The 21,672-nt window shown below is 39.7% G+C and overlaps 2 protein-coding genes across 2 annotated transcripts; both read left to right on the top strand.

Annotated features, from left to right (window-relative positions):
- The first annotated feature begins 1,102 nt into the window (after window positions 1–1,102).
- LOC137168453 (aconitate hydratase, mitochondrial-like) lies at window positions 1,103–15,274 on the top strand. Its single transcript, XM_067571044.1, has 18 exons — window positions 1,103–1,196; window positions 4,012–4,154; window positions 4,692–4,950; window positions 6,032–6,124; window positions 6,268–6,426; window positions 6,567–6,717; window positions 6,906–7,010; window positions 7,105–7,196; window positions 7,519–7,624; window positions 8,019–8,176; window positions 8,332–8,405; window positions 8,979–9,090; window positions 9,331–9,513; window positions 9,807–9,902; window positions 10,114–10,305; window positions 10,534–10,666; window positions 11,222–11,343; window positions 11,428–15,274. The coding sequence occupies exons 1-18, from the start codon at window positions 1,161–1,163 to the stop codon at window positions 11,557–11,559; spliced, it is 2,346 nt and encodes a 781-aa protein (XP_067427145.1). The 5' UTR covers window positions 1,103–1,160; the 3' UTR covers window positions 11,560–15,274.
- A 1,396-nt stretch (window positions 15,275–16,670) lies between these two features.
- polr3h (polymerase (RNA) III (DNA directed) polypeptide H) lies at window positions 16,671–21,065 on the top strand. The gene is made up of 6 exons (XM_067570446.1): window positions 16,671–17,042; window positions 17,149–17,245; window positions 17,825–17,911; window positions 19,623–19,686; window positions 19,871–20,105; window positions 20,241–21,065. Exons 1-6 carry the CDS (start codon window positions 16,932–16,934, stop codon window positions 20,289–20,291), a joined length of 645 nt encoding a protein of 214 aa, XP_067426547.1. The 5' UTR covers window positions 16,671–16,931; the 3' UTR covers window positions 20,292–21,065.
- Window positions 21,066–21,672: the final 607 nt, after the last annotated feature.

Consider the following 21,672-nt stretch of genomic DNA (forward strand, 5'->3'; position numbering starts at 1 on the left):
TTGCAATAAAAAACACATATTCATTATGTATATAGCTTGTGGGTAAGAAAAGGATGAGATTTATGTGAAATATATGTTGTTATGTGTTATCAGGATGTAGGCAACTGGAAACTGGCATACAGATGTCACATAGAAACTTAATTTTCAAAAATGTCAATAGAGAGTTTAAAAATGATCACAAATAATTACAAAACAAACTGAGTGGTATTATGTATTTGATTTTACACTTTATATCACTGCATGGTCTTATCATTAGGTTACAAACAAATCTACAACATGTGACACATAAATGTTTTTTTTAGACTTGCAGCTTTACCAACAACAACAAAAACAACAACAACAATAATAACAACAACACATTTATTTAATTAGATTTTATTTTACCATACAAAATGTAAAGTGTAAAAAGTGTAAAAACAAAACAAACAAAAAAGAAACCCCCAACAAAACAAAACAATAAAATGTAATTTTTTCCCTCACTTTCTTTATTGTACACATGTTCATATGCAGAGGTTCATAGACAATAGAAAACGAAAACAAAACAAACAAAGATTACATTTTGCATTTTACAGTGCGAGAGTTTGTGTTACATACATTAATAAAGCTTGATTCCTGACAATTTTCTTATGAATATGAAAATATGGAAAATAATAAACAGTTGTGTGATATGCAGCATGTTGTTTTCAATCTGATCTTGACTAAAATAAAGCATTACATCAAACATCTATTTCAACATTCGTGTGAAGTTTCTTTTTTAGGAAGTTGGTTACACCAGTCCAGAACATTCTTGTATATACACAGTGAAAAATAGATGGGAAATACTGTCTTTTTCTAGTCCACCAAAATCACACTTATGATCAATATCCAGTCTGAATCTTTCTAACACAAGTTTTACAGGATAAATTATATGCAATATCTTAAAATACACTTCCTTAAACTTGTTATTGAACTAGTATTTATCACAAATGTTCCAGTGCTTTCTCTCATTGTGTATCATTAAATAAAGAAGACCAAAAACATCTAGATGATAGGAGAGTGTGGTCCTAATATGTTTGTTAGAGCACTTCCCTTTCAATAAAACAATAAAATGTTAAATAACGGGCTCCTATAAACCCGTTGACGTCACAGCGGTGCGACACTCATCTTTGTCAGTGAACAAAATGGCGTCTTACTGTTTGACTGTCACTAGGCTGCGGGTAAGAAAACGTTATATAACTTTTACAGAGCTGTTTAAACTATGTTGCTGTCGAGGACGTGTGTGACAACAGAGATGTTGTGTGGTGTGGTTCAGTCGCCGTCGCTCACGGTCGACCGTAGAGAAAGAGTGAGCATCGAGCCGCCGCCGGTCAGGTCACCGTGTCCCCATTTGACTCCTAACAGTGACGCATGTAACCGTTATAAACCGTGTCTGACCCGACATGAACACATATTAAGCCATATTATGGTTGATATTGTGTTAGTTTCGGTCAACATCAGCTGAATTGTGGCTGTAAACGGCCCTGAGTTTCCTAATGTTTGCAAGGTGATCGCAAGGTTACGGAGTTATCTTAACGCGTACACAACGACTGCTGAGATCTATTTAAAGCAGCGTGTTTATGTTGATGTTTGGGTTGTATTTGTTCATTTAAATAGCTCAAAGCATTAAGTAAACAACAGTTTACAAAAGTCTCTAAACAAGTGCGTCGCATTGGCTGCCAGTGATAATGCAGCATTAATTCCCTCACATAACAGACCTACTTTCCATCACTCAGTGTTTCTACTGAGCACAAGGCAGCAGAAAACTGTGATTTAAGTGTGTTTTGATTTGTTGTCTGCTGGGGGAGGTTTTTTGTTGATTTTGTTGGTGCTTCATCAAACTATTATCAAAATATTTTTATTGAAATTTAAGAATAGAAATCAACAAACAAGTATTTTCACATCAACATTTACCCCACATGCTTTGCTATAAATAAAGATAATCTGATATTAATAGAAAATTACAGGTTGAAGAATATACCAGTTTTATTGAATATTACATATGCTAATGGAGATTTGAAATGTGTTAAAAATGTTTGCCAGATACAATATAATTTTATGGTTAAGTCTCGAGGAGTGTGCTTGAGTTGTCAGAGTATGAGATGTGCCATTTCCTCCTCTAGTTAACCTTTATGAGATAATGTCTCAGTGTTTTTCCATCTGAAGAGAAGCAGTTACCAAGCAAGCAATGTAGTAAAGGCCAAAGTCTCAGCTTGATTCAATTTAGCCTATACTTTGTCTCACCTTTTACATAAATGTTGAGTTATATTATTTGGCTCAGTATGAATTAGATAGCATTCATTGCATTGCGTTGACATTATATACAAACTATGCTCTCGGGCAGGTTCTTCATCGACTACCTGCATCTGTTACCTGTTCCTGGTCCAAACACTGAACATGCTGCCCAGTAGTTTGCCAGTGTGTTACTGTGTCCTCGTTCACACACACCTGAGTACTGTTTGTATCACTGGGTGGAGATTAAATGAGATTCTCTTCATGCAGGCGTAAACCAAAACAAACCTAATCTTTATGTTGCAAAGGCAATGAACATACTTAAAACTCCTGTTTCTGCAGATGAAGTTGCTGAAAAAGATCTACTGTCTAACTGTTTAGGCTGTTTGATCACTGATCAATGCTGCCTGAGAAAAATCAACATCTTCTGGAGCTATGAAAACACAACCTACAAGAAAATTTTCCACTGCTGCTGGTTTGTTTACACTGGTCTTTTTTGGAGCTCTCTGCTGGTTTTCTTTGCTTAGACATGTTTACACGGGGTAATCACATTACCTGTGATTTCCTGACAATCATTTTATCACAGCGGGTTATGCTTAACATGGCATTGTAACATTTTTTTACGAAGTGCATGTCATTAAAAATGTCATTAATTGCATCTTTCATAGTATCTGGATCGAACAAATGGATTTGCAGTGATAAGTACAGGCGTAAAGGTGTTGTATTGGTCCCAACACCGATTTTACAGACAGTATGTGTGTACCTCTAGTGCTCATATATAGTTAACAATGTAGGAGATTGTTGAATGCAGTCTGTGTATCAGACAATCAGGCACAGTCCAGCGGGTGAGGCTAACCCCTGCAACATGAGCTGAATAAACTTTCACCCAGTTTTCTCCGAGCACAGTGACTTTCCACTGAACATCAACACTGCAGGAGAGAAATGAAGCAAGTGAACAAAGCTGGTTTAAAGATGTCCCTCATGTATCCCATAGGATCACTTATTAACATGACAGGTTTAAATCCAGTCCTATAATGCTCAAATGTATGGCTTTGCAGACAGTGGCAAAATAATACAACAATCAAAAACTTATGGCAGTGTCCTGATTAAACATCTAATATTTAGACTAATATTGAGTTTCTGCCAGAATATTGATGCGATATATAATGTATTTTACTACATAATTAAGCTGCACATTACACACCATCATTACATTAAAGCTGATGAAAAATGATGGTTTCTGTTAGTGTCTACAGGGAGATTAGCATCAGTCTGAAATTATTTTAGCAGATAGGTTTGTACAGTAGTTCAACGGCATGTTTTCATTACAAACATGAACAAAATCCTGACATTTTCAAATCCAGTTCTCACAGGGGAAAAAAAGCTGAAAATGGTTGCCAAAATGGAGGCTCTAGTACTGATCTTGCAGAGTTGGAAGGGACATTGCTAGTGTGATATTTTCTCTCTGATATATTGTCAGTGTCTATGTCAAACCAACCTGACTAAATTAGCCTTTTGGGACCACAATTCTTCTTCTGTCTTTCTGTGGGCCATATTTTTTTTACTGGTGCCATTGTCCAGTGCAAGATTATATTTTAACTATCCTCACCAGTGATCCCATTCTTGCACAATTATTTGCCTCCCTCCTCTCCTGTACCTAGTTATTATATAACTCATAATGCAATGTGCTGGTCCTAAACTGTACAATAAAGCTTTTTTTATGGTTTTAGTTCTCTAAATTGTCTTTTGTTTCCCCTGGTCTAGCTGGCCCTTGGAACCGGGGCAAGGCGCATTCATGTCACCGCAGCCTTCAGCGCCAAGGCCAAAGTGGCCATGAGCCGCTTTGAGCCTGGCTCCAGCATTAACTATGGGAAGATGCACGAGAACATCAACATTGTACGCAAGAGGTCAGCTGTTGCCCTTTTCAGAGACGCACTTACACACAGAGTCCCTGTTGAACACAGTTTGGCTCATGAGAACTGGCTGCTCTTTATTACAGCTACACAGTAAATCTTGTGACATTTACAGTGTTGAAGTGTCGGAGTCAGCAGGGCCCACAGAGCTAACTTTGGATGACCTGGTGCCCTCTTACTGAGCTGACCGACGGCTGTAATCCAGGAATAGGAAAAGCCTTTTCTCTGGTTGTTGTATGATGTTATATGAGATGAAATATTATCCCCCAAATGTTTTCTATCACAATAAGCCATAATTACATAGTTGGAAAAAATATTTGTGTAGATATTAGAAATTAGATTTATTAGGCCAAACTGATGAAAGCAGGGAAGCATGAGACTAGGATCTCACAAGGTCAAATTGATGTTAAACTGAAATATTTATTTAATTTTTGTATCAAGGGGAACATTTTTTATATCTGACTCTATAAACACTCAGTGTCCAACACAACACCATTTTTACCACATCTTCCCACCAATCCCCTCCACCAGGCTCAACAGGCCTCTCACTCTGTCCGAGAAGATTGTGTACGGTCACCTGGATGATCCAGTCGGGCAGGAGATCGACCGCGGCCGCACCTATCTGCGCCTGCGTCCAGACCGTGTGGCTATGCAGGATGCTACAGCTCAGATGGCAATGCTTCAGTTCATCAGCAGTGGTCTGCCCAAGGTGGCTGTGCCCTCCACCATCCACTGTGATCACCTGATTGAGGCCCAGATTGGAGGGGCTCAGGACCTGCAGAGGGCTAAGGTGAGGACAGGAAGATGGATGTAGTCAGAGAGAGGTTAATGAGGTCATTCAGGTCATTGATACTGGAGGAAATAAGGAGGAAATGATGGGTAAGAGGGAAGAAATGAAGGCTTATATTAGATCGCTTGCTAACAGTAAGTATTTCAGTGTAGTGCAGTGTTCATCAATACAGATTATAAGAAGGACTAATGCAAGTAAGATGTCAACTTGCGGTAATTGATCACAAATTGCAGACGCTGGAAGAAAAAAAAATCTCTTCTGTTACTTTTTTTCACCCAATCAGATGCGTGTTTTTATGCCTCCCTTCTTTTTCAGTGTAATCAGGTCAGATACTTCCTCAAGTGACAGAGAGTCTTGATGGTCTGACGTGCTTAATACTACAAAACAAATAGTAAGAGACTGCTTTTAGTTGACTGATTTGGAAATAACAAAACTATTTGTTGCATGTAATGGTGATTTCAGGTTAAGGTGACTGGAGCTGGTTCAGGCTCTTACAGCCACACATACACACACACACACACACACACAATTCTGGCTTTTGTCTCAGTGTATTATGAGAGTTTGGCAGCGACTGCATCAAGAGCAAATCTCTTTCAGCTAGTGTTTATACACTAGATAACCTTAATACTATATATTGCAGTATATTTTGAAATGACAGAATTGCATATCGTCTTGAACTAAGTTTTCATGGTTGATTATAAAATAAGTTCATTTTAAATTTTCTGTCAAGGTCAAGGCAGATTCTGGCAAGTCTACGAACATTTTAACATCATTTGGGCAGGATGTGATTCTCAGTCAGAAGGGATTCATGTGGTTACAGAAGCAGCCGCCTTAAACTGTTCTGTGAACACAGCAGATACTCAGTGTGGTGCAAAATCTGACCATTTGATCAAATTGTCTGGTTGAACACATACCAGTCATTTCTCTTTCTGTCGAGGGGTCAGGTTGAATAGCGAGATTAAGGATTACGTGCTGCAGCCATGTGTATTATTTTATAGTTACATGAAGGATATTCATGTATGTAAATGACTTCAACTACCTTAACTCCTCCCTCCTTCCTCCCTAATTACTCTTAACGCAGGAAGTGAACGAGGAAGTTTACAACTTCCTTTCAACTGCTGGAGCCAAATATGGAGTTGGCTTCTGGAAACCAGGCTCTGGGATCATCCATCAGGTATAGTACACTGAAACATAATGATGCTATAAATGGCTTTTTTAAACTTTTCTACACCTCACAGTATCTCAGCAGTCCACAGAATCTTGAACTCCCAAGAGGAAAATGTGTTACTGACTGTGAATGTTGCTCTACTTGAATAGATCATCCTGGAGAACTATGCCTATCCTGGAGTGATGCTGATTGGTACAGACTCCCACACACCCAATGGTGGTGGCCTGGGTAGCATCTGTATCGGAGTTGGTGGAGCTGATGCTGTGGATGTGATGGCTGGAATCCCTTGGGAGCTCAAGTGTCCCAAAGTGAGTTCTTGGCATCATTTTGTAAATGTATTTTAATCTCATTGACTTTCATAATTTCTACCCCGTTTTCAACCACTGATCTCCACAAATGTCTCTTATCTCTTTCCGTTTGTTAAAGCCTGTATGTGTTTGTCCTTCAGGTGATTGGAGTGAGGCTGACAGGCACCCTGTCTGGCTGGACCTCTCCGAAGGACGTCATCCTGAAGGTGGCTGGCATCCTGACTGTAAAGGGCGGCACTGGGGCCATTGTGGAGTATCACGGGCCTGGAGTTGATTCCATCTCCTGCACTGGTAAGGATCAGATACATTGAAAGATATGTAACGATGCTAAAAAGCGTTCTCTATGTCCAGATATGAAAATCTAAGAAAGGAAGAACAACAACTGCTTCATCCACCATATTTTACTTGATTAGAGATTACATTTCTTTAACCTGGTGCATCATGATTCAAGGTTACAATGACACCTTTAATTTTTTCAGGAATGGCCACCATCTGTAACATGGGTGCTGAGATTGGAGCAACCACGTCCATTTTCCCATACAACCATCGCATGAAGACGTACCTGGAGAAAACTGGCCGTGGGGGTCAGTCTCTTGCTGTTAGTTTCTGTGTGTATAGTCTCTTAAGTTTACTCACTGTGTTTCAACTCTATCTTTGTCTCCTTCTCTCCTTCTATAGAGATCGCCTCTTTGGCTGATCAGTTCAAGGATGACTTGGTCCCAGATAAAGGCTGTGAATACGACCAGACCATTGAGATTAACCTGAGTGAGGTGAGTTAAAACACTTTGGATTCCTGTCATTTAATATCAGACATTATTATTGTCCCAAATCCATACTACATACTAATTCTATACAGCATGTACTTCATACTAATCATCTGTATGTAATCATTTTTGTTTTCTTAAGATTGCTCATTCTCCTTCACTCACATACGTTTGTCTTGTCTTGTTTTGTATGGTTATGATGGTGAATTAGGCTTCTTAATGTAATAATATGTTTTCAAATTCAGAAAACAATATTTATAGCATATCCAAATATGCACCACATTATGACCGTCCTTCATGATGCCTTGTTTCTTTTTTCTTCTAACAGCTGAAGCCCCACATCAACGGACCTTTCACCCCGGACCTGGCCCACCCTGTGTCTGAGATCGGGGCTATTGCTCAGAAGAGCGGCTGGCCCCTGGAGGTTAAAGTTGGTCAGTATTTGTGTATAACCTTACAATTTTTAATATGTAATGCTTTGTCTAGTGAAATTTGATATTTCTTTCTTTGTTCCTACCAGCTGTGTTATTGACCAGATATGATCCGGTCACATTACAGCTGTGTCATGTAGCGAGTGACTTACCAGAATGAGCACTGAATGCGATGTAATTCCAGTCATTGACAGAATGACTGGAGTGTAGTAACGATGATCAAGATGTGCCATTACAGACCTGCTTGTCTTTTGTGTCTTTTCCTCTTCAACAATTTTCCTTCCATTTCGTATGCAAGGTGTGTTATTAAAAATAGATGCTTCCGTTCTGCCACTGTAACCGTATACTCCCTTGTTCTCAGTTCTCCTCTTACAAACATTTAACTTGTCTCTCGCAGGTCTGATTGGCAGCTGCACCAACTCGAGCTACGAGGACATGGGCAGAGCGGCCTCTCTGGCCAAGCAGGCTCTGGATAAAGGTCTGAAGTGCAAGGCCCAGTTCACAGTCACCCCTGGTTCTGAACAGATCCGTGCCACCATCGAGAGGGACGGATATGTGAGTCCAAATCTCACATAACAAAGTTAAATTTAGGGAGTGACCCATAGTATTCGGGTAGTTTGTCCTAGTCTGTTTTTTTTTATTTACAGTATATATATTGTGTGAAAGATGCAGGAAACAGTTTCTTCAAATTCATGTTGTCCCTCTTTCAGGCCAAGATCCTGAGTGATGTTGGTGGAATTGTACTCGCCAATGCTTGTGGACCCTGCATTGGACAGTGGGACAGGTATGCACTTCATTTGTAAAGGTTTATTTTGCCCCACTAGCAGCAGAGTCAGTCTGGACCTGTTCTGTCCAGAACATATCTTGCCATTGTCACAAAGTTTTGACCTTTTGTCTGGCACTGCAGTCAGATCAGTATTTCTTCTTGACCGACACTGGTTCATGAAGAGCAATTATGATAGCTAATGACTGGATTTCCATGAAATGCACTGTGAATGATGACCTTTCCTCTAGCACTACTACTGGCTCAAATTTCTCACAAAAAATAGTAGTGTAAAGAGCAGATTGGTGTGAAATGCTCACCATATCTCTTCTCCTTTTGGGTACTTGACAGGATTTCCTCAGGCACAATTGCAGGCCAAATGACAAATTTAAATACAATATATCTCACAGTCTCATTAGCGGACTGCTATGAAATTTGCTGAGCATATTTATGCTTCAAAGAGGATGATTTTAATGACCCCCGGGCTTTTTTTTAAGTGAGGGTCTCAGAGTATCAAATGTAAAGTTCCTCTGAGTGTTGCAAGTAAAATGAAATGCATCAAGCTAACATGCGTTATGTTTTGACTCTCTTCAGGAAGGACGTGAAAAAAGGAGAGAAGAATACCATCGTCACTTCCTTCAACAGGAACTTCACTGCCAGGAATGATGCTAACCCCGCTACTCATGCTTTTGTCACCTCTCCTGAGGTAAGAAGTCCTGCAGGTTAATTGTCGAGCAAAATACAAGCACAGCAATTCATGATTACCATAATTATATGGGCATCAAGACTTACAGTAGCTCATACACACAGCATAGTGGATGTGTATCAGTACTTTACAATAAAACCCTTGTTTGTGTATTCCTTGGTGACTTTGTTGATCTAAACTGATCTAAATATATAATATATTTTACTGTTTGGTAAATGCCTGTTATGTCATTTAATGTAGATTGTCACTGCCTTGGCCATTGCCGGAACCCTCAACTTCAACCCCGAGACGGACTACCTGACTGCTCCTAATGGAGAGAAGTTCAAGCTGGAGCCCCCCACTGGTGATGAGCTCCCCTCCAAAGACTTCGACCCGGGCCAGGACACCTACCAGCATCCTCCTGCTGAGGGCGGCTCAGTTAAGGTGATTTCACTGTTAAGATACAGAATCTACTCTCAACAGCCCAGAAAGAGGGACAACACTGATGTAAAAGACTTTTAGTTAGGTTAACATCTTCTGTCATAACCCAAAAAGAGTTTGAGCATGTACATGAATGAGCAAGCAAGTGTAAAGTGACAGCATGATCAAGGCTTGTTCAGACAGAAGAGTTTCTTTTTGGTGTTCAAATAAAATTCAATTTGAACTGGAAGCCGTCTGTCCTTTGGAAATATACTTTAAAGAACTTTTATATCTCATCCTGATTCAATGTTGTTCAGGTGAACGTGAGCCCATCCAGCAACCGTCTGCAGCTGCTGGAGCCCTTCGACAAATGGCACGGAAAAGACCTGGAAGACATGAGGGTCCTCATCAAGGTGAGAGGAGGAGAATGATACCAATCACAGCCAGTCTATTGTTAGGCCAGGGTTGTCATCACTAGGTTGAGTTTCAAAAGCTTTTGTACAAAGGTGACGGAAATTCCACTGAATGATATAAAGGGTGTTAAACTGCTATTAATCAAATTCTTCTTTCCCTTATCCTCTGTATCTCCTGCTGCTCCTCCTCTGTTTCCGTCTGCTGCTGTAGGTGAAGGGAAAGTGCACCACTGACCACATCAGTGCTGCCGGGCCCTGGCTGAAATTCCGTGGTCACCTTGACAACATCTCCAACAATCTGCTGATTGGTGCCGTTAACATTGAGAACGATGCTGTGAACAAGGTCAAGAACCAGTTGACTGGGGAGTACGGAGGTGTGCCCGATGTGGCCCGCCAATACAAGGTGAGTAACAGGACAGTGTCTGTTGATTGTATGTTTTACACTGTCTGGATGATATATTGAAGACATTTATAGATTCTATAGCATGATGTATGCTAGCGTTAAAAATCACCAACCAAAATTCTTATTTGCGTTGCATATTTTCCCAGCAACACTTTATTCATGTACTCTGTCCTCGCCCTGACAGAAATTAACATTTTTCTTTGATCTTTTTTCAACTGTGTAATCCAGGCCAGTGGAGTGAACTGGGTGGTGGTTGGAGATGAGAACTATGGAGAAGGATCCAGCAGGGAGCATGCCGCCCTGGAGCCAAGGCACCTGGGAGGACGCGCCATCATCGTCAAGAGCTTTGCCAGAATCCACGGTATGTTTCAGGCCACAGAGAGAAAAAAAAAACAAACATCAAACTGTCTCTTGCATTTTAAAGGTATGCTGGCATCACTGGAGTCATGTGCAGTTTTATTATGCTTACACTCAAACCATTAATTTATTTTCTCTGGGAAAGGTTGAGGCAACGGGGAAGTAAGATCTTAATAGATGTGATTGGTGTACAGAGCAAACTGATGATTATTTAGTCTGGCATGTTTACAGTCTGCCAGAATGGGAATGTCTCCAGCAGTTGTCTAAGAGAGTCTCCAAGTTATAAATACAGTCCATTAGTGGCAGTTTTGTTGCATATAGGAGAGTGTTGAAGGGCTGGCTTTAGGTGAAAGGATAGATGAAAGCTTATCTGATCAAAGGAATGTTTCTTTCATTTGTGTGAAAGTATTTCCTCAGAACCTTCAGAAACACACACAATAAAGATTTCTAACCATGGATTTTGTGTAAATGTAAAAGCAAAAGAGAGTCCTTCTCTGGTTACCAGATGGAGGTTACGAATGAGTCAGTATCTCTTATTATTCTTTTGTCCTCCGTACAGAGACTAACCTGAAGAAACAGGGCCTGCTGCCTCTGACTTTTGCCGACCCCAGTGACTACGACAAAATTCTCCCAGATGACAAAATTTCAATCACTGGGCTGAAATCCTTTGTCCCCGGCAAGGTGAGCAGTATTCTGCACTAATGAAACATTGATCCAAAAGCCAGCCCGGCTTCTCTTAACGTTATCTATGTTCGCCTCCTCCAGCCCCTGACAGCAGTGATCAAGCACGGAGATGGCAGCCAGACTTCCATCTCTCTAAACCACACCTTCAATGAGACACAGATCGAGTGGTTCAAGGCCGGCTCCGCCCTCAACAGGATGAAGGAGCTTCAGTAATTGGTGGAGAGAAGGGAGGCGGGGCCCGTAGGGGGCCATCGAGGGGGCCTTGGCGTGGGTTAAGAAGGGGAGAAATGTGGGCCTAGAGCGGGGCTTCGCAAAGAGGAAGAGACGGCGTTAACGGTAGATTGTAACCAGATTTGGTTTAGGGACAGCTGTAGTCATGCTCAGTTAAAGAAAGAACACACACACACGCACGCACACAAACACACACACACAAGGTCGCTGTACAGATGAAAAGCGCACACACACAAACACGGAGGCACGTAAACACGCACAGACAGGATTACTGTGAAAGCACTTCCCGGTTGAAAGACAGAATTACACAAACGCACATAACCGCAGCCATGTCTGTGTGAGAAGCGTAGCAATGTGTCTCTGTTTTAGGCAGCGTCGCTCATACTGGCAGCACTCCTCTGTTTTAAAATCTGATTTGTCAAGCGTTTTTGTTCATCGAGTGTAACCCCGTAGTCGGTTTCATACACAAACGCTCATCTCTGTCCATCGAAGGGAGTTGTAAAATTTTTGATATATTTATGACAGATCGGTATCACCACTGTATATCTATAAAAAGGAAGTTGTTCAGTTTCACCAAAAATCACTCTAAGCTCACCTCTAACAAAACAGGTTGCATCAACATAATGGTATTATTTATAATCAACCACACGGTATACCATCTTTAATGACTGTACCTAACAGTATACAAACCTGATTCAGACCCTGAATCAGTAAAGTTAGATCTAGATAAAGATATACAAGAAAAAAAAAAAACTGTAAAGCAGTGAAGTGTGAACAGTAAAATCCAGCCCAAGACCAGAAAAATCTCCATTATACCTCCTCTGTAATGTTATCTCCATCCAAACAGCTCAATAAGCTGACTTACTTGAATGTAATGTTTCCTTCATTATCTCCAGACCTGAACAGTACATCTTTTCCAGGTTATCTGTAGCTATAATATGCCAAACGGTGATGATCTCTACTAGCTCCTACTGTAGAGGGCTGAGGGGTGTCGCTGCTTTCTGATGTGATTATTGACTTGAACTAATGTTTTCTCGGTCACTGTTGATTGGAACCACACTGTAAACAAACAACCAGGCTCACTTATTTACTGTAAGCAGCATCAGTGAAAGTCCCTCGGCCCCTGCAGTCATTGTACAACTGCAGCCCACTCTGTTCTCACTCACTCTGAGGTCTTGTCACGCCACTTTTGTTGCACTTTTCCATTATGACTGTAGTTCACTCCGGTACATTTCAGTCAGCACGTGAATCTCACTCCCTGCTGCTCCCTTTCGCATCATGTAACCCTCCATTGTGTGAAAACTTTCCCGTGTGGTGGTCTCTCTTTCTCTGATTAGGACAACAAACCAGAGCACGTAACGCTAGTGAGTTAGCGCTAGCCTTGTCGGTTTTTTCTGTCTATTTGTACTTTGTCTTGTGTTTGTGTTTGTGTGTGTGTGTATGTGTGTGTGTGTGTATGTGATGCATGATTATTTTTATCAGGTTAACACCGGTCTGTGTTTGCAGCTGTCTGTCCCTCTTTGCTCATCCTGCCTAGCTTTCAGTCTGGCTCATGCGGTCCAAACCACAACCTAATATGTTTGCTAAAATAGGCTGTAATCAGGTTAGTGTTACTAGACAGTAAAGCTGCACTCTTCTCTTTAGCAAATAAAGAGAAGAGTATTGCACTGTAGATTAACCCTGTTTGCCCAAATGACATTCTGATGTAGTTTATGGACACCTGAAAAACAGCGTAATAAACACTCCACTACACCTCTATAGTAGATTGTTTAGAATAAAGAATAAAACCTCGTCCAGCTCAGACGTCATGTTAACATAGTGTCTCAGTGTTTTACAGCTGCCCCTCACTTTCATCTGGAGCTGCCAGTGTGTGAAATTGCCTCATGTAGCTGTAATGGGAGATGACAGGGTGTGTTTGTCTTTGAACTGAATGTTTTTCCAGGTTGAGGTTTGGTCCTCCATAGCATGAGAAGGCCTCCTGTCTTCTTACACAAAGTAACGCACAATCTAGTGTCCAGACGCCTGGACTCTAGCACTTTGTAGAATTAGGGAAGTAGGTTTTAGGTGTGCTTTGCATCATTTATCCTCCGCAAACGTTTTACTCTTCAGCGTACATCTTCGTTGTGTGTGACTCTATAGGACTGACATACAACTTGTACTACTCATTATCGAGACATGAATTTTGCGACAGTAGAAAGATTTAGATTCAAGATCATTCTTTTATTAGATTGGGTAATGCCATGATGTACACATAGCGTGCGTCACTGAAACAGCGCGGTTATATATTTTTGTGGGCTTAGGGATGTTTGAGGTCATTGCTGCTTTGTTTTATGTTGGAGTACTGCTGGTGTTTAGCTCTCATCATCATGCAGAAGGTCTATAAATCTCTTCCTTCTTCTGTTGCAGAAGTAACAGCGCTTTTGATTGATAATTACAGTTGCTGAGGTAAATCCCTATGTACTCAAAAGTCACTGAGTTTGGTCTTGTGCGTAAATGATGTGATATATAGCTGCACTTTGTATAGGGGTGTGTACATAACTAATAAATCATAAATATATATATATATATAAATAAATAAAGAGAGAGAACAAGAGACATGCTGTATGCTGCCCATCTAAACGAGAGCTGTTAACTCTTGAAACAAAATTTAATGTATTGTCCCCATTCTGTCATCATTATTAAAGTGAATCTCCATTAATCTAATGGTTTCACAAACCAGTTGACACATGGATTTTGGGTCTTGACAGTGAGAAAAGGGACTTGTTATTTTTAGAAAGGTGACTCATGAAGGTTTTGTTTAGTTTTCTTAATTTTTAGTTCTGTGTTCAAATAGTTTTAAGGGACAGAGATGATTTGAAACAGCAGGAGCCCTTGTTTTAAAGACTTTTTGGATATCAACGACTCCTTATAGGGTTTGCTGTTCATACACTCAACTGCGAAACACTTTGAGAATCATCACAAAAACGGTTTCATGTCCCCGTTACACTCATCACCTACGTGGTTAAACACTCCACGTCAGTTTGTCAGAATAACTGCCAAAGATGCCTAATGAAAATATATGGATGTTGATGATGAACAGAAGTTGTGGTTGTTCATGAGACGTTGCTGTGTGTTGCCCGTTTTTATGTGAATTACGAAAAATATCACCATGTCCATAATCGTCTGAATATGTACAGGGTGTTTTTTTTTCCCCACAGAATGGATCAGATTTCATGTGTATTGTGAACCATCTTCAAAATACTGATTGATTTTAATTACCTCTTTCAGCACATTTTAAATTGCCGCTTGTGATGCATTTTGCTTCTACTGTGATGTAAGATAAGGATTTGTTGTTCACTGGTTCAGGTCTTTGAGTTTTAAAAGTACCACTGTAAAGTGACAAATCAAATGATGTTATTCATGAAGGCATTGTGTGCTAGCATGCCCATTGTGTCATTTTGTACTCAGGTGTGCTTCGTTTGGTCAGGCTTCCTCTGATGTGTTTGAAATCAATTCTTCAACATGCTTCATTTGTTCAGATGAAAATGAAATATGAACAGATGTTATTTCGTAGTGATGATTCCCCTCACACTCCTGTGTTCAAATTCAACTTGATTTTATAAAAGTAGATGATTTAAAATGCTTGCAGTTTTATAGCTTGCAAGATCTTGACATCTTTACATTATAAATGGTTAATTAATAAAGATAAAATTCTGAAGTGGCTGTTGTTGTGTTTCTCATTGTGTAATGAAATCAATAATAAGATCATGTGATTGTCAGTATTGTAGTGTTACATGTACAGGTAGCTGAGAGTTTCAGTTCAAAGTTAATAAGCTGCCATCAAGTCTGTTGACACATATTCATTGATGTTCACGTGTTTATTGAATAATATCCTCTTGCACTTTCAAAACTATAACGCCAACTTTGAAATATTATCATACCTGTACAATATGTACTTCTGTCAACACACACATATATATACGTGTAAAATGTGCGTATATAGATTCACTGTAACTAACCTTACGATACCAATACAAGACAATACACAGTAGCGACTTGACTTACACTAACCACGTACAGCATGTTACCAGGTAATATCATTGTATGTATTTATAGAGTTTGAGTATGATTGTAGATTTTAATCAATGTTAAGTTTTAAGTTGTTTCTTTTTCTTTTTTAGGAAATCTTTATCTTTCTCATATTTAGAACAAAGTGCTCTGACGTGCACAGTAAGTTGGTTTCAGGGTGGATTAATGATTAATGAAGAGGACTAAAAATAACTCATAAGATGTTTTCTTACAACTGAAGTGCACCGTGCACAGATAACATAAAAGCACAGTGGCCATAGAACTATATACATGTGTTTAATGTATATGTATGTGCACTGCACTTTATGTAATTCAGATAATGAAACACTCTAATTTGTTTTTTCACTGTAGATATGAGTTAATCACCAGGAAAATGAATACTAAAGTGCAGATTTATATATTTGATATGATGCTTCAGGTTGTAGTCAGTGGAGTGGAAGTTAGTATTTCCTACATTATTCAGTAGCTGATCATTCTGGACAAATTTCACATCCACAAATCTGAATGTACTAGCTCAAAACCCTGCCCTTATCATTTTACTGTCAAACTTAACAGTGTGGCACCCTAATTAAATATGTGAAGAAAATAAAACTGCTAAAAATACTTGAAATTCCCAAAATGATTTTAATTTTAGCTTTAAAGTGAAATACATGAATGGACTTCATGACTATCACACTTCTGATGTAAATACAGAGAGTTTAAAAATGTTTTTAGCAACTTTATTGAGTTAAAAAAATGCATAGAATATACTGAAAGATACAAAAAAAAGTAAATAAAATAGTAAATAGTAAATGGGTAAATAGTCTATGACAAATATTTAAACAGTAATGTAGACAGAGAGAATAAACAACCAGGAGGGATTGTTGATTTGTGGTGTTATGCAGATATAGCTTTTAGGATTGAATTTTTTTAAAATAACGTTCAAATTCCTTAAGGAAAATGTCAAAGTTGTAAAAAGCAAATAGCACGTTACAGTAATGCAAAGAAAAAAACACTGTGCCTTTAAGTTTTGCGACATGTCGTAAAAACGTCGCTATCGTAAATAATCACGTGGAAACATCATGGATGTGTTTGACAGTGCTGCAGATTATTGTATTACTACGTGTTGTCTTTAGCTAGATTTAGAGCACGTGTTGATGTTTATTTTTAAGAAGTAAAACAAGAAATGTTGTCCTGAAAAATAAGCGGCAGCTGACAGCTCAGGCCGAGTGTTGGAGCACCGCTGCTCTGTGTGAGAGCGTGTTTGTGTGTGGTGCGTGTGTGTGTACCTACTCACAATCTGCATCATGTTTGTATTGGTGGAGATGGTCGACACGGTCAGGATCCCTCCGTGGAACTTCCAGAGACAACTCAACGACGCCATAGCGGAGGAGCTCAACAAGAAGCTGGCCAACAAGGTGTGTGTGAGTGTGTGTGAGTGTGTGAGTGAGACACTTCAGTTACCAGTGAGCCAACACAACAGTGCAAAACTGAACTTTCAGCACAACTACATTTGCTCCTCAGGTGGTCTACAATGTTGGCCTCTGCATCTGCTTGTATGACATCACTAAACTGGAGGATTCCTATATTTTCCCAGGAGACGGAGCCTCACACACTAAAGGTATGATGATGATGTTAAAACATACAGTAACTGTGAAGTAACACCCCCCCCCCCCCCCACACACACACACACACTGTACTGTATTTTTATTCCGTCTTATGATTACATAAACATTGTCAAAAAATAGCAACTCAGTCATAACTGAGCCCTTCCCCTTTGTTTAGTGTGCTTTGTTTGTGCTCTATTAAGCACAATAATTCTCCTTATGCACCTTCCCCTTGTCATGTGTTTTTTATGTCAGTCTTGAAGGAAAAATAGTTGGTGTTAGGATTAGTGTCACCCCAAAGCAGAAATTAAACATTATTAACAGTTAACATCCTGATAGGAACACTCTGACATACAGATCAGAGTGGGATGGTGATGGTGATTCTGGAGAAATTGTGTGAGAGTCAGAAGGACACAGTGATATAGAGACACATTCACAGGTCTGCAGAATGCTACAGGTTGGGCTCAGGCAACAAAAAGAAACTCTGTATTGCTGCTGCAAGTACGCAGATCTCAGGTTACAGTCACAGCGAGGGTTGACGGACTGTCTTCTGACTCTTACCCACTGATTCGTTCCTTTGGTTTTTCTGTCAGTTCATTTCAGGTATGTTGTTTTCCATCCTTTCCTCGATGAGATCCTGGTCGGCAAGATCAAGTACTGCAGTCAGGAGGGAGTTCACGGTAATGTCTGCCTTTGTCATTTTCATTTCAATGTTTGATTAAATCTCTAGAAATGTATTTGCACATTCATTATCAATACCCTAAAAATAAAAATAAAACACATTTTCATAATCAATTATGCTGACAATATTCTCAAATAATCTACTAGTTGTTTGGTCTATTAAAGGACCAATGTGCAAGATTTAGTGGCATCTAGCTGTGAGGTTACAAATGAATACCCCTTTGCTCACCCTCCCCTTCCAAGTGTATAGGAGAACCTATGGTGGCCGTGAAACTTGCAAAAAAATGCAAAAGGCTCTCTCTAGAGCCAGTGTTTGGTTTGTCTGTTCTGGGCTACTGTAGAAACATGGCGGTGCAACATGGCGGGCTCTGTGGAAGAGGACCCGCTCCCTATGTAGATATAAAGGGCTCATTTTAAGGTACCAAAAACACAACGATTCTTATTTTCAGGTGATTATAAACTAATTAAAATATACTTATGAATATTATATTCCATGTCTGCCAAGTCTGTTCTGCTAGATGTCACTAAATTCTACACACCGGTCCTTTAAATGTCAGAAAATGGCCCATCTTATTTGCCAGCACTCCAAGTGACGTCTTCAGATGTCTTGTTTTGTCTGACTGACACAAGATATTTAATTTGCGATAATATAAAACAGTGAAAAGCAGGAAATCCTCACATGGGAGAGGCTTGAATCAGCCAATGATGACATTTCTGCTTGAAAAATTACTTAATGAATAATCGTTTATCAAAATAGTTCTGCATTCATTTTCCATGAATTGACTAATCAGTTAATTGACTAATATCTTCAGCTCTATAGGGAACAGATTAAAGGAAATTTGATAATTTGTTGTGACTTAACGTAATTGGATTATCTGATCTTGATCATTGTAATTAGTCGGCTGCAGCAGACAACATTGTTACTGTATTTGCCTTATTTATTTATTTTTGCTTTATTGTATTCATGCAGTAGTGCTGTCTGCCTAACCTTGACCTTAACCTTAACCTTTCCAGTTAAACGCATTAAATAAATAACCAAAGAAGAGTCCCATTAGGATCTGAGGTGTTTGCAGTTATTTGATACATAAGCACTAAGATGTCGTCTTTTCATGTTACACACTGTGTCTGTAGCAGAGAGGTCACATCGACAATATGAAAGTCTCATGTAACTGTCCTCCACTTCCCGTTCATTACTGGTTACATTTACTGTGGACTCCAAGCAGCAAACCCAGGAGCTCTAGTATTAGCTGAGTCACACTTGGTTCATCATGGAGGAAAATATTCCCTTGCAGCAGAGAAAATGTAATCAATTACTCTGAGGAAAAACAGAAAAATCAGAAATATTTGGTGCATGCAGTATTTGCAGATATGTTAGTTTCTCCTATTGTGTGTTCATATTTTTCCTCAGTTTTTTTAAGCACACATGTGACTTTTTGCTGAAAAGGTCTGGCTCCGTATCTTAAATGTTTTTAAATATAATGTAACGTTGAATGTTTGATTGATAAAGAGAGCTGGTGTATGTAAAAAACAAACAAACAACAAGTTGAACTCCATCACAAAGTTTGAATTGTGCTCAAAATTATTAACCAACCTGCAGCCGGCCTAAAGGCTCACATGTCGTCCCTGCTTTCACCCGCAATATACGACATAGAGGCTCTGTGGTGAACACTGACTGCACTCTGTAACCGTTTGACCGTTTCTGTCTCACAGTGACGATGGGCTTCTTTGATGACATTCTCATTCCACCAGAGTCACTTCAACAACCCGCAAAATTGTATCCTCACCTCAAATATTCCTGCAGAGGAAGTGAAGTGATGTGATTTCATTTCAAAAACAGTTTTTCCACATATTTGTGCATTACACATTATTTGAATTGTACTGATCTAGAATTGATTGTGACCGTAGTTTAAGTATCTGCAGCTCCTGAGCTGTTGAGTTGTCCTTAGCTGCAGCCTCAGTGATGAAGCAGAGCAAGTTTGGCTTTGGGAGTACGAGACGGACGAGGGGGCTCATGACCTCTACATGGACCAAGGAGAGGAGATCCGTTTTCGGGTGACAGATGAAGTCTTTGTGGATACGTCACCGACCGGCCCTGCCGCTGCAGCACCAAGCACACCAGCACAACCGGGACAGTCGACAGCGCCGCCAGCAGAGGTCAGCGGCGAGAAGAAAGAAGCACCGTACACTCTGATCGTAAGAACACACTTCATGACTGATACACTTTTACATCACCAGGAGATCTGCTCAAATAAAAACTATTAAACTGTGTTAAACTGCTAAAACAAAAGTAGCTCCACAACCATCTGACCCCTTGTGTTATTGTTTCAGGGGACCATCTGTGACCCGGGGCTGGGGCTGCTGTCATGGTGGAACAGTTAGCACTGCAGAGGAAGAAGATGATATTTGGTTATTTTACGAACACATTGACTCTGATCTGATCATGACTGATCAGAAATGAAGGATGGTCAGCTGGAGACGCTGAGCCCTGTTGTTTCAGTACAAGACAGTCAAGAGACAAAGTCAAGCCGCTGTCTGAAGATCATGTTGGTGTCGAAGTGACTGATTTCACCTCTGTCACACTGAGACGGACTTTATTGTAAATACTGACCTTAACATACCAGCTTCATGTTTACATGGAAAATTTACCATTGATTGATGAACATTAATGTTCAGTTGGTACATTTAATGAGAATTTGACCCTGAAATAAAAAGAAAACAAGAATAAATTAAGTCATTAATCATTTGAGTCATATAATCTGTTGAATCATAATAGCGTCACTACTTTAGCACACACAGGTCATAAAACCGTGATAGTTCAACAAAGTAGGTTCTGTTTAAAACTGGGTTGAAAACAGCATCATTTGTCAGGGACAGACGGTGGTTTGTGGTGCTTAATGATGTAAAAACTTATTTGGACATTCTGAGTTTTAGTGGGTTAGAAAAGAGGCTGAGTGACATTTTTGTTGATATAAATTGATGTGTGGGTCTGATGCATTTGTGTCAACAAGATCCAAACAAACAAAAAAAAACATTTTGGGAATCATATTTGAAAGATTGACTTTTTATTTTTAGTAATGTGTCAACGCCACACATCTTCAGTTTATTTAACAGCTTTTTGTATTTGTTTTGTCTCAGTAAAAGGGCGTATCATCAGCGTGAGTGTTGTGATTTGTGAATTTGTCATTTTGTGTGATTATAGGAAATATATCAAAAGGGATTAGTGCCAAGCCTTTAAATCCTACAGTTTGAAGGGCAGTGAAGGGCAGAGTCCTGCTTGTTTATAACAGATCTGCACTCTTAATGATGGTCAGTATTAGTTTACAACTCTCTCTCTCTCTCTCTTTTTCTTTCTCTCTCTCTCTCTCACACACGTGCTTGTTGTGCAATCAGAAATGCAATGAGCTGTGTTTCATGTGACAACCGCATCAGTTGTTATGCTCGTCTCAATTGTCTGTGGTGAAACGAAGTTAGACTGTATGGATCAACATAAATAGATGGGTTGCATGTGACCCCCCCCCCTCTCCCCCCTTCCCGCAGAAATACAGCCTACAGGAAGTATAGCTTAATTTACCATGTAAATAACTATTTATACTGCAGACTGTGTGGAACCATGTTATATACAGTACACACCTCAGGCATCTTAACTGTTTTTGGTGATTTTCATTAACTGAGTATTGTATGAGAATATACATTTGGGCAAATGCAAAATTCATTGCATTACTGGAGTAAAGTGTACCAAATTTGTAACAGAACAGCACAA

Source organism: Thunnus thynnus, chromosome 17, assembly GCF_963924715.1.
Source record: "Thunnus thynnus chromosome 17, fThuThy2.1, whole genome shotgun sequence".
NCBI lineage: Eukaryota > Metazoa > Chordata > Actinopteri > Scombriformes > Scombridae > Thunnus > Thunnus thynnus.

Coding starts and splice junctions, on each gene's coding strand:
- polr3h (XM_067570446.1), top strand. CDS start 16,932: ATGTTTGTATTGGTGGAGATGGTCGACACGGTCAGGATCCCTCCGTGG. Junction 17,246..17,824: donor CGGAGCCTCACACACTAAAG/GTATGATGATGA, acceptor TTTTTCTGTCAG/TTCATTTCAGGTATGTTGTT. Junction 17,912..19,622: donor CAGTCAGGAGGGAGTTCACG/GTAATGTCTGCC, acceptor TCTGTCTCACAG/TGACGATGGGCTTCTTTGAT.
- LOC137168453 (XM_067571044.1), top strand. CDS start 1,161: ATGGCGTCTTACTGTTTGACTGTCACTAGGCTGCGG. Junction 6,125..6,267: donor GCTCTGGGATCATCCATCAG/GTATAGTACACT, acceptor CTACTTGAATAG/ATCATCCTGGAGAACTATGC. Junction 7,625..8,018: donor GCCCCTGGAGGTTAAAGTTG/GTCAGTATTTGT, acceptor TGTCTCTCGCAG/GTCTGATTGGCAGCTGCACC.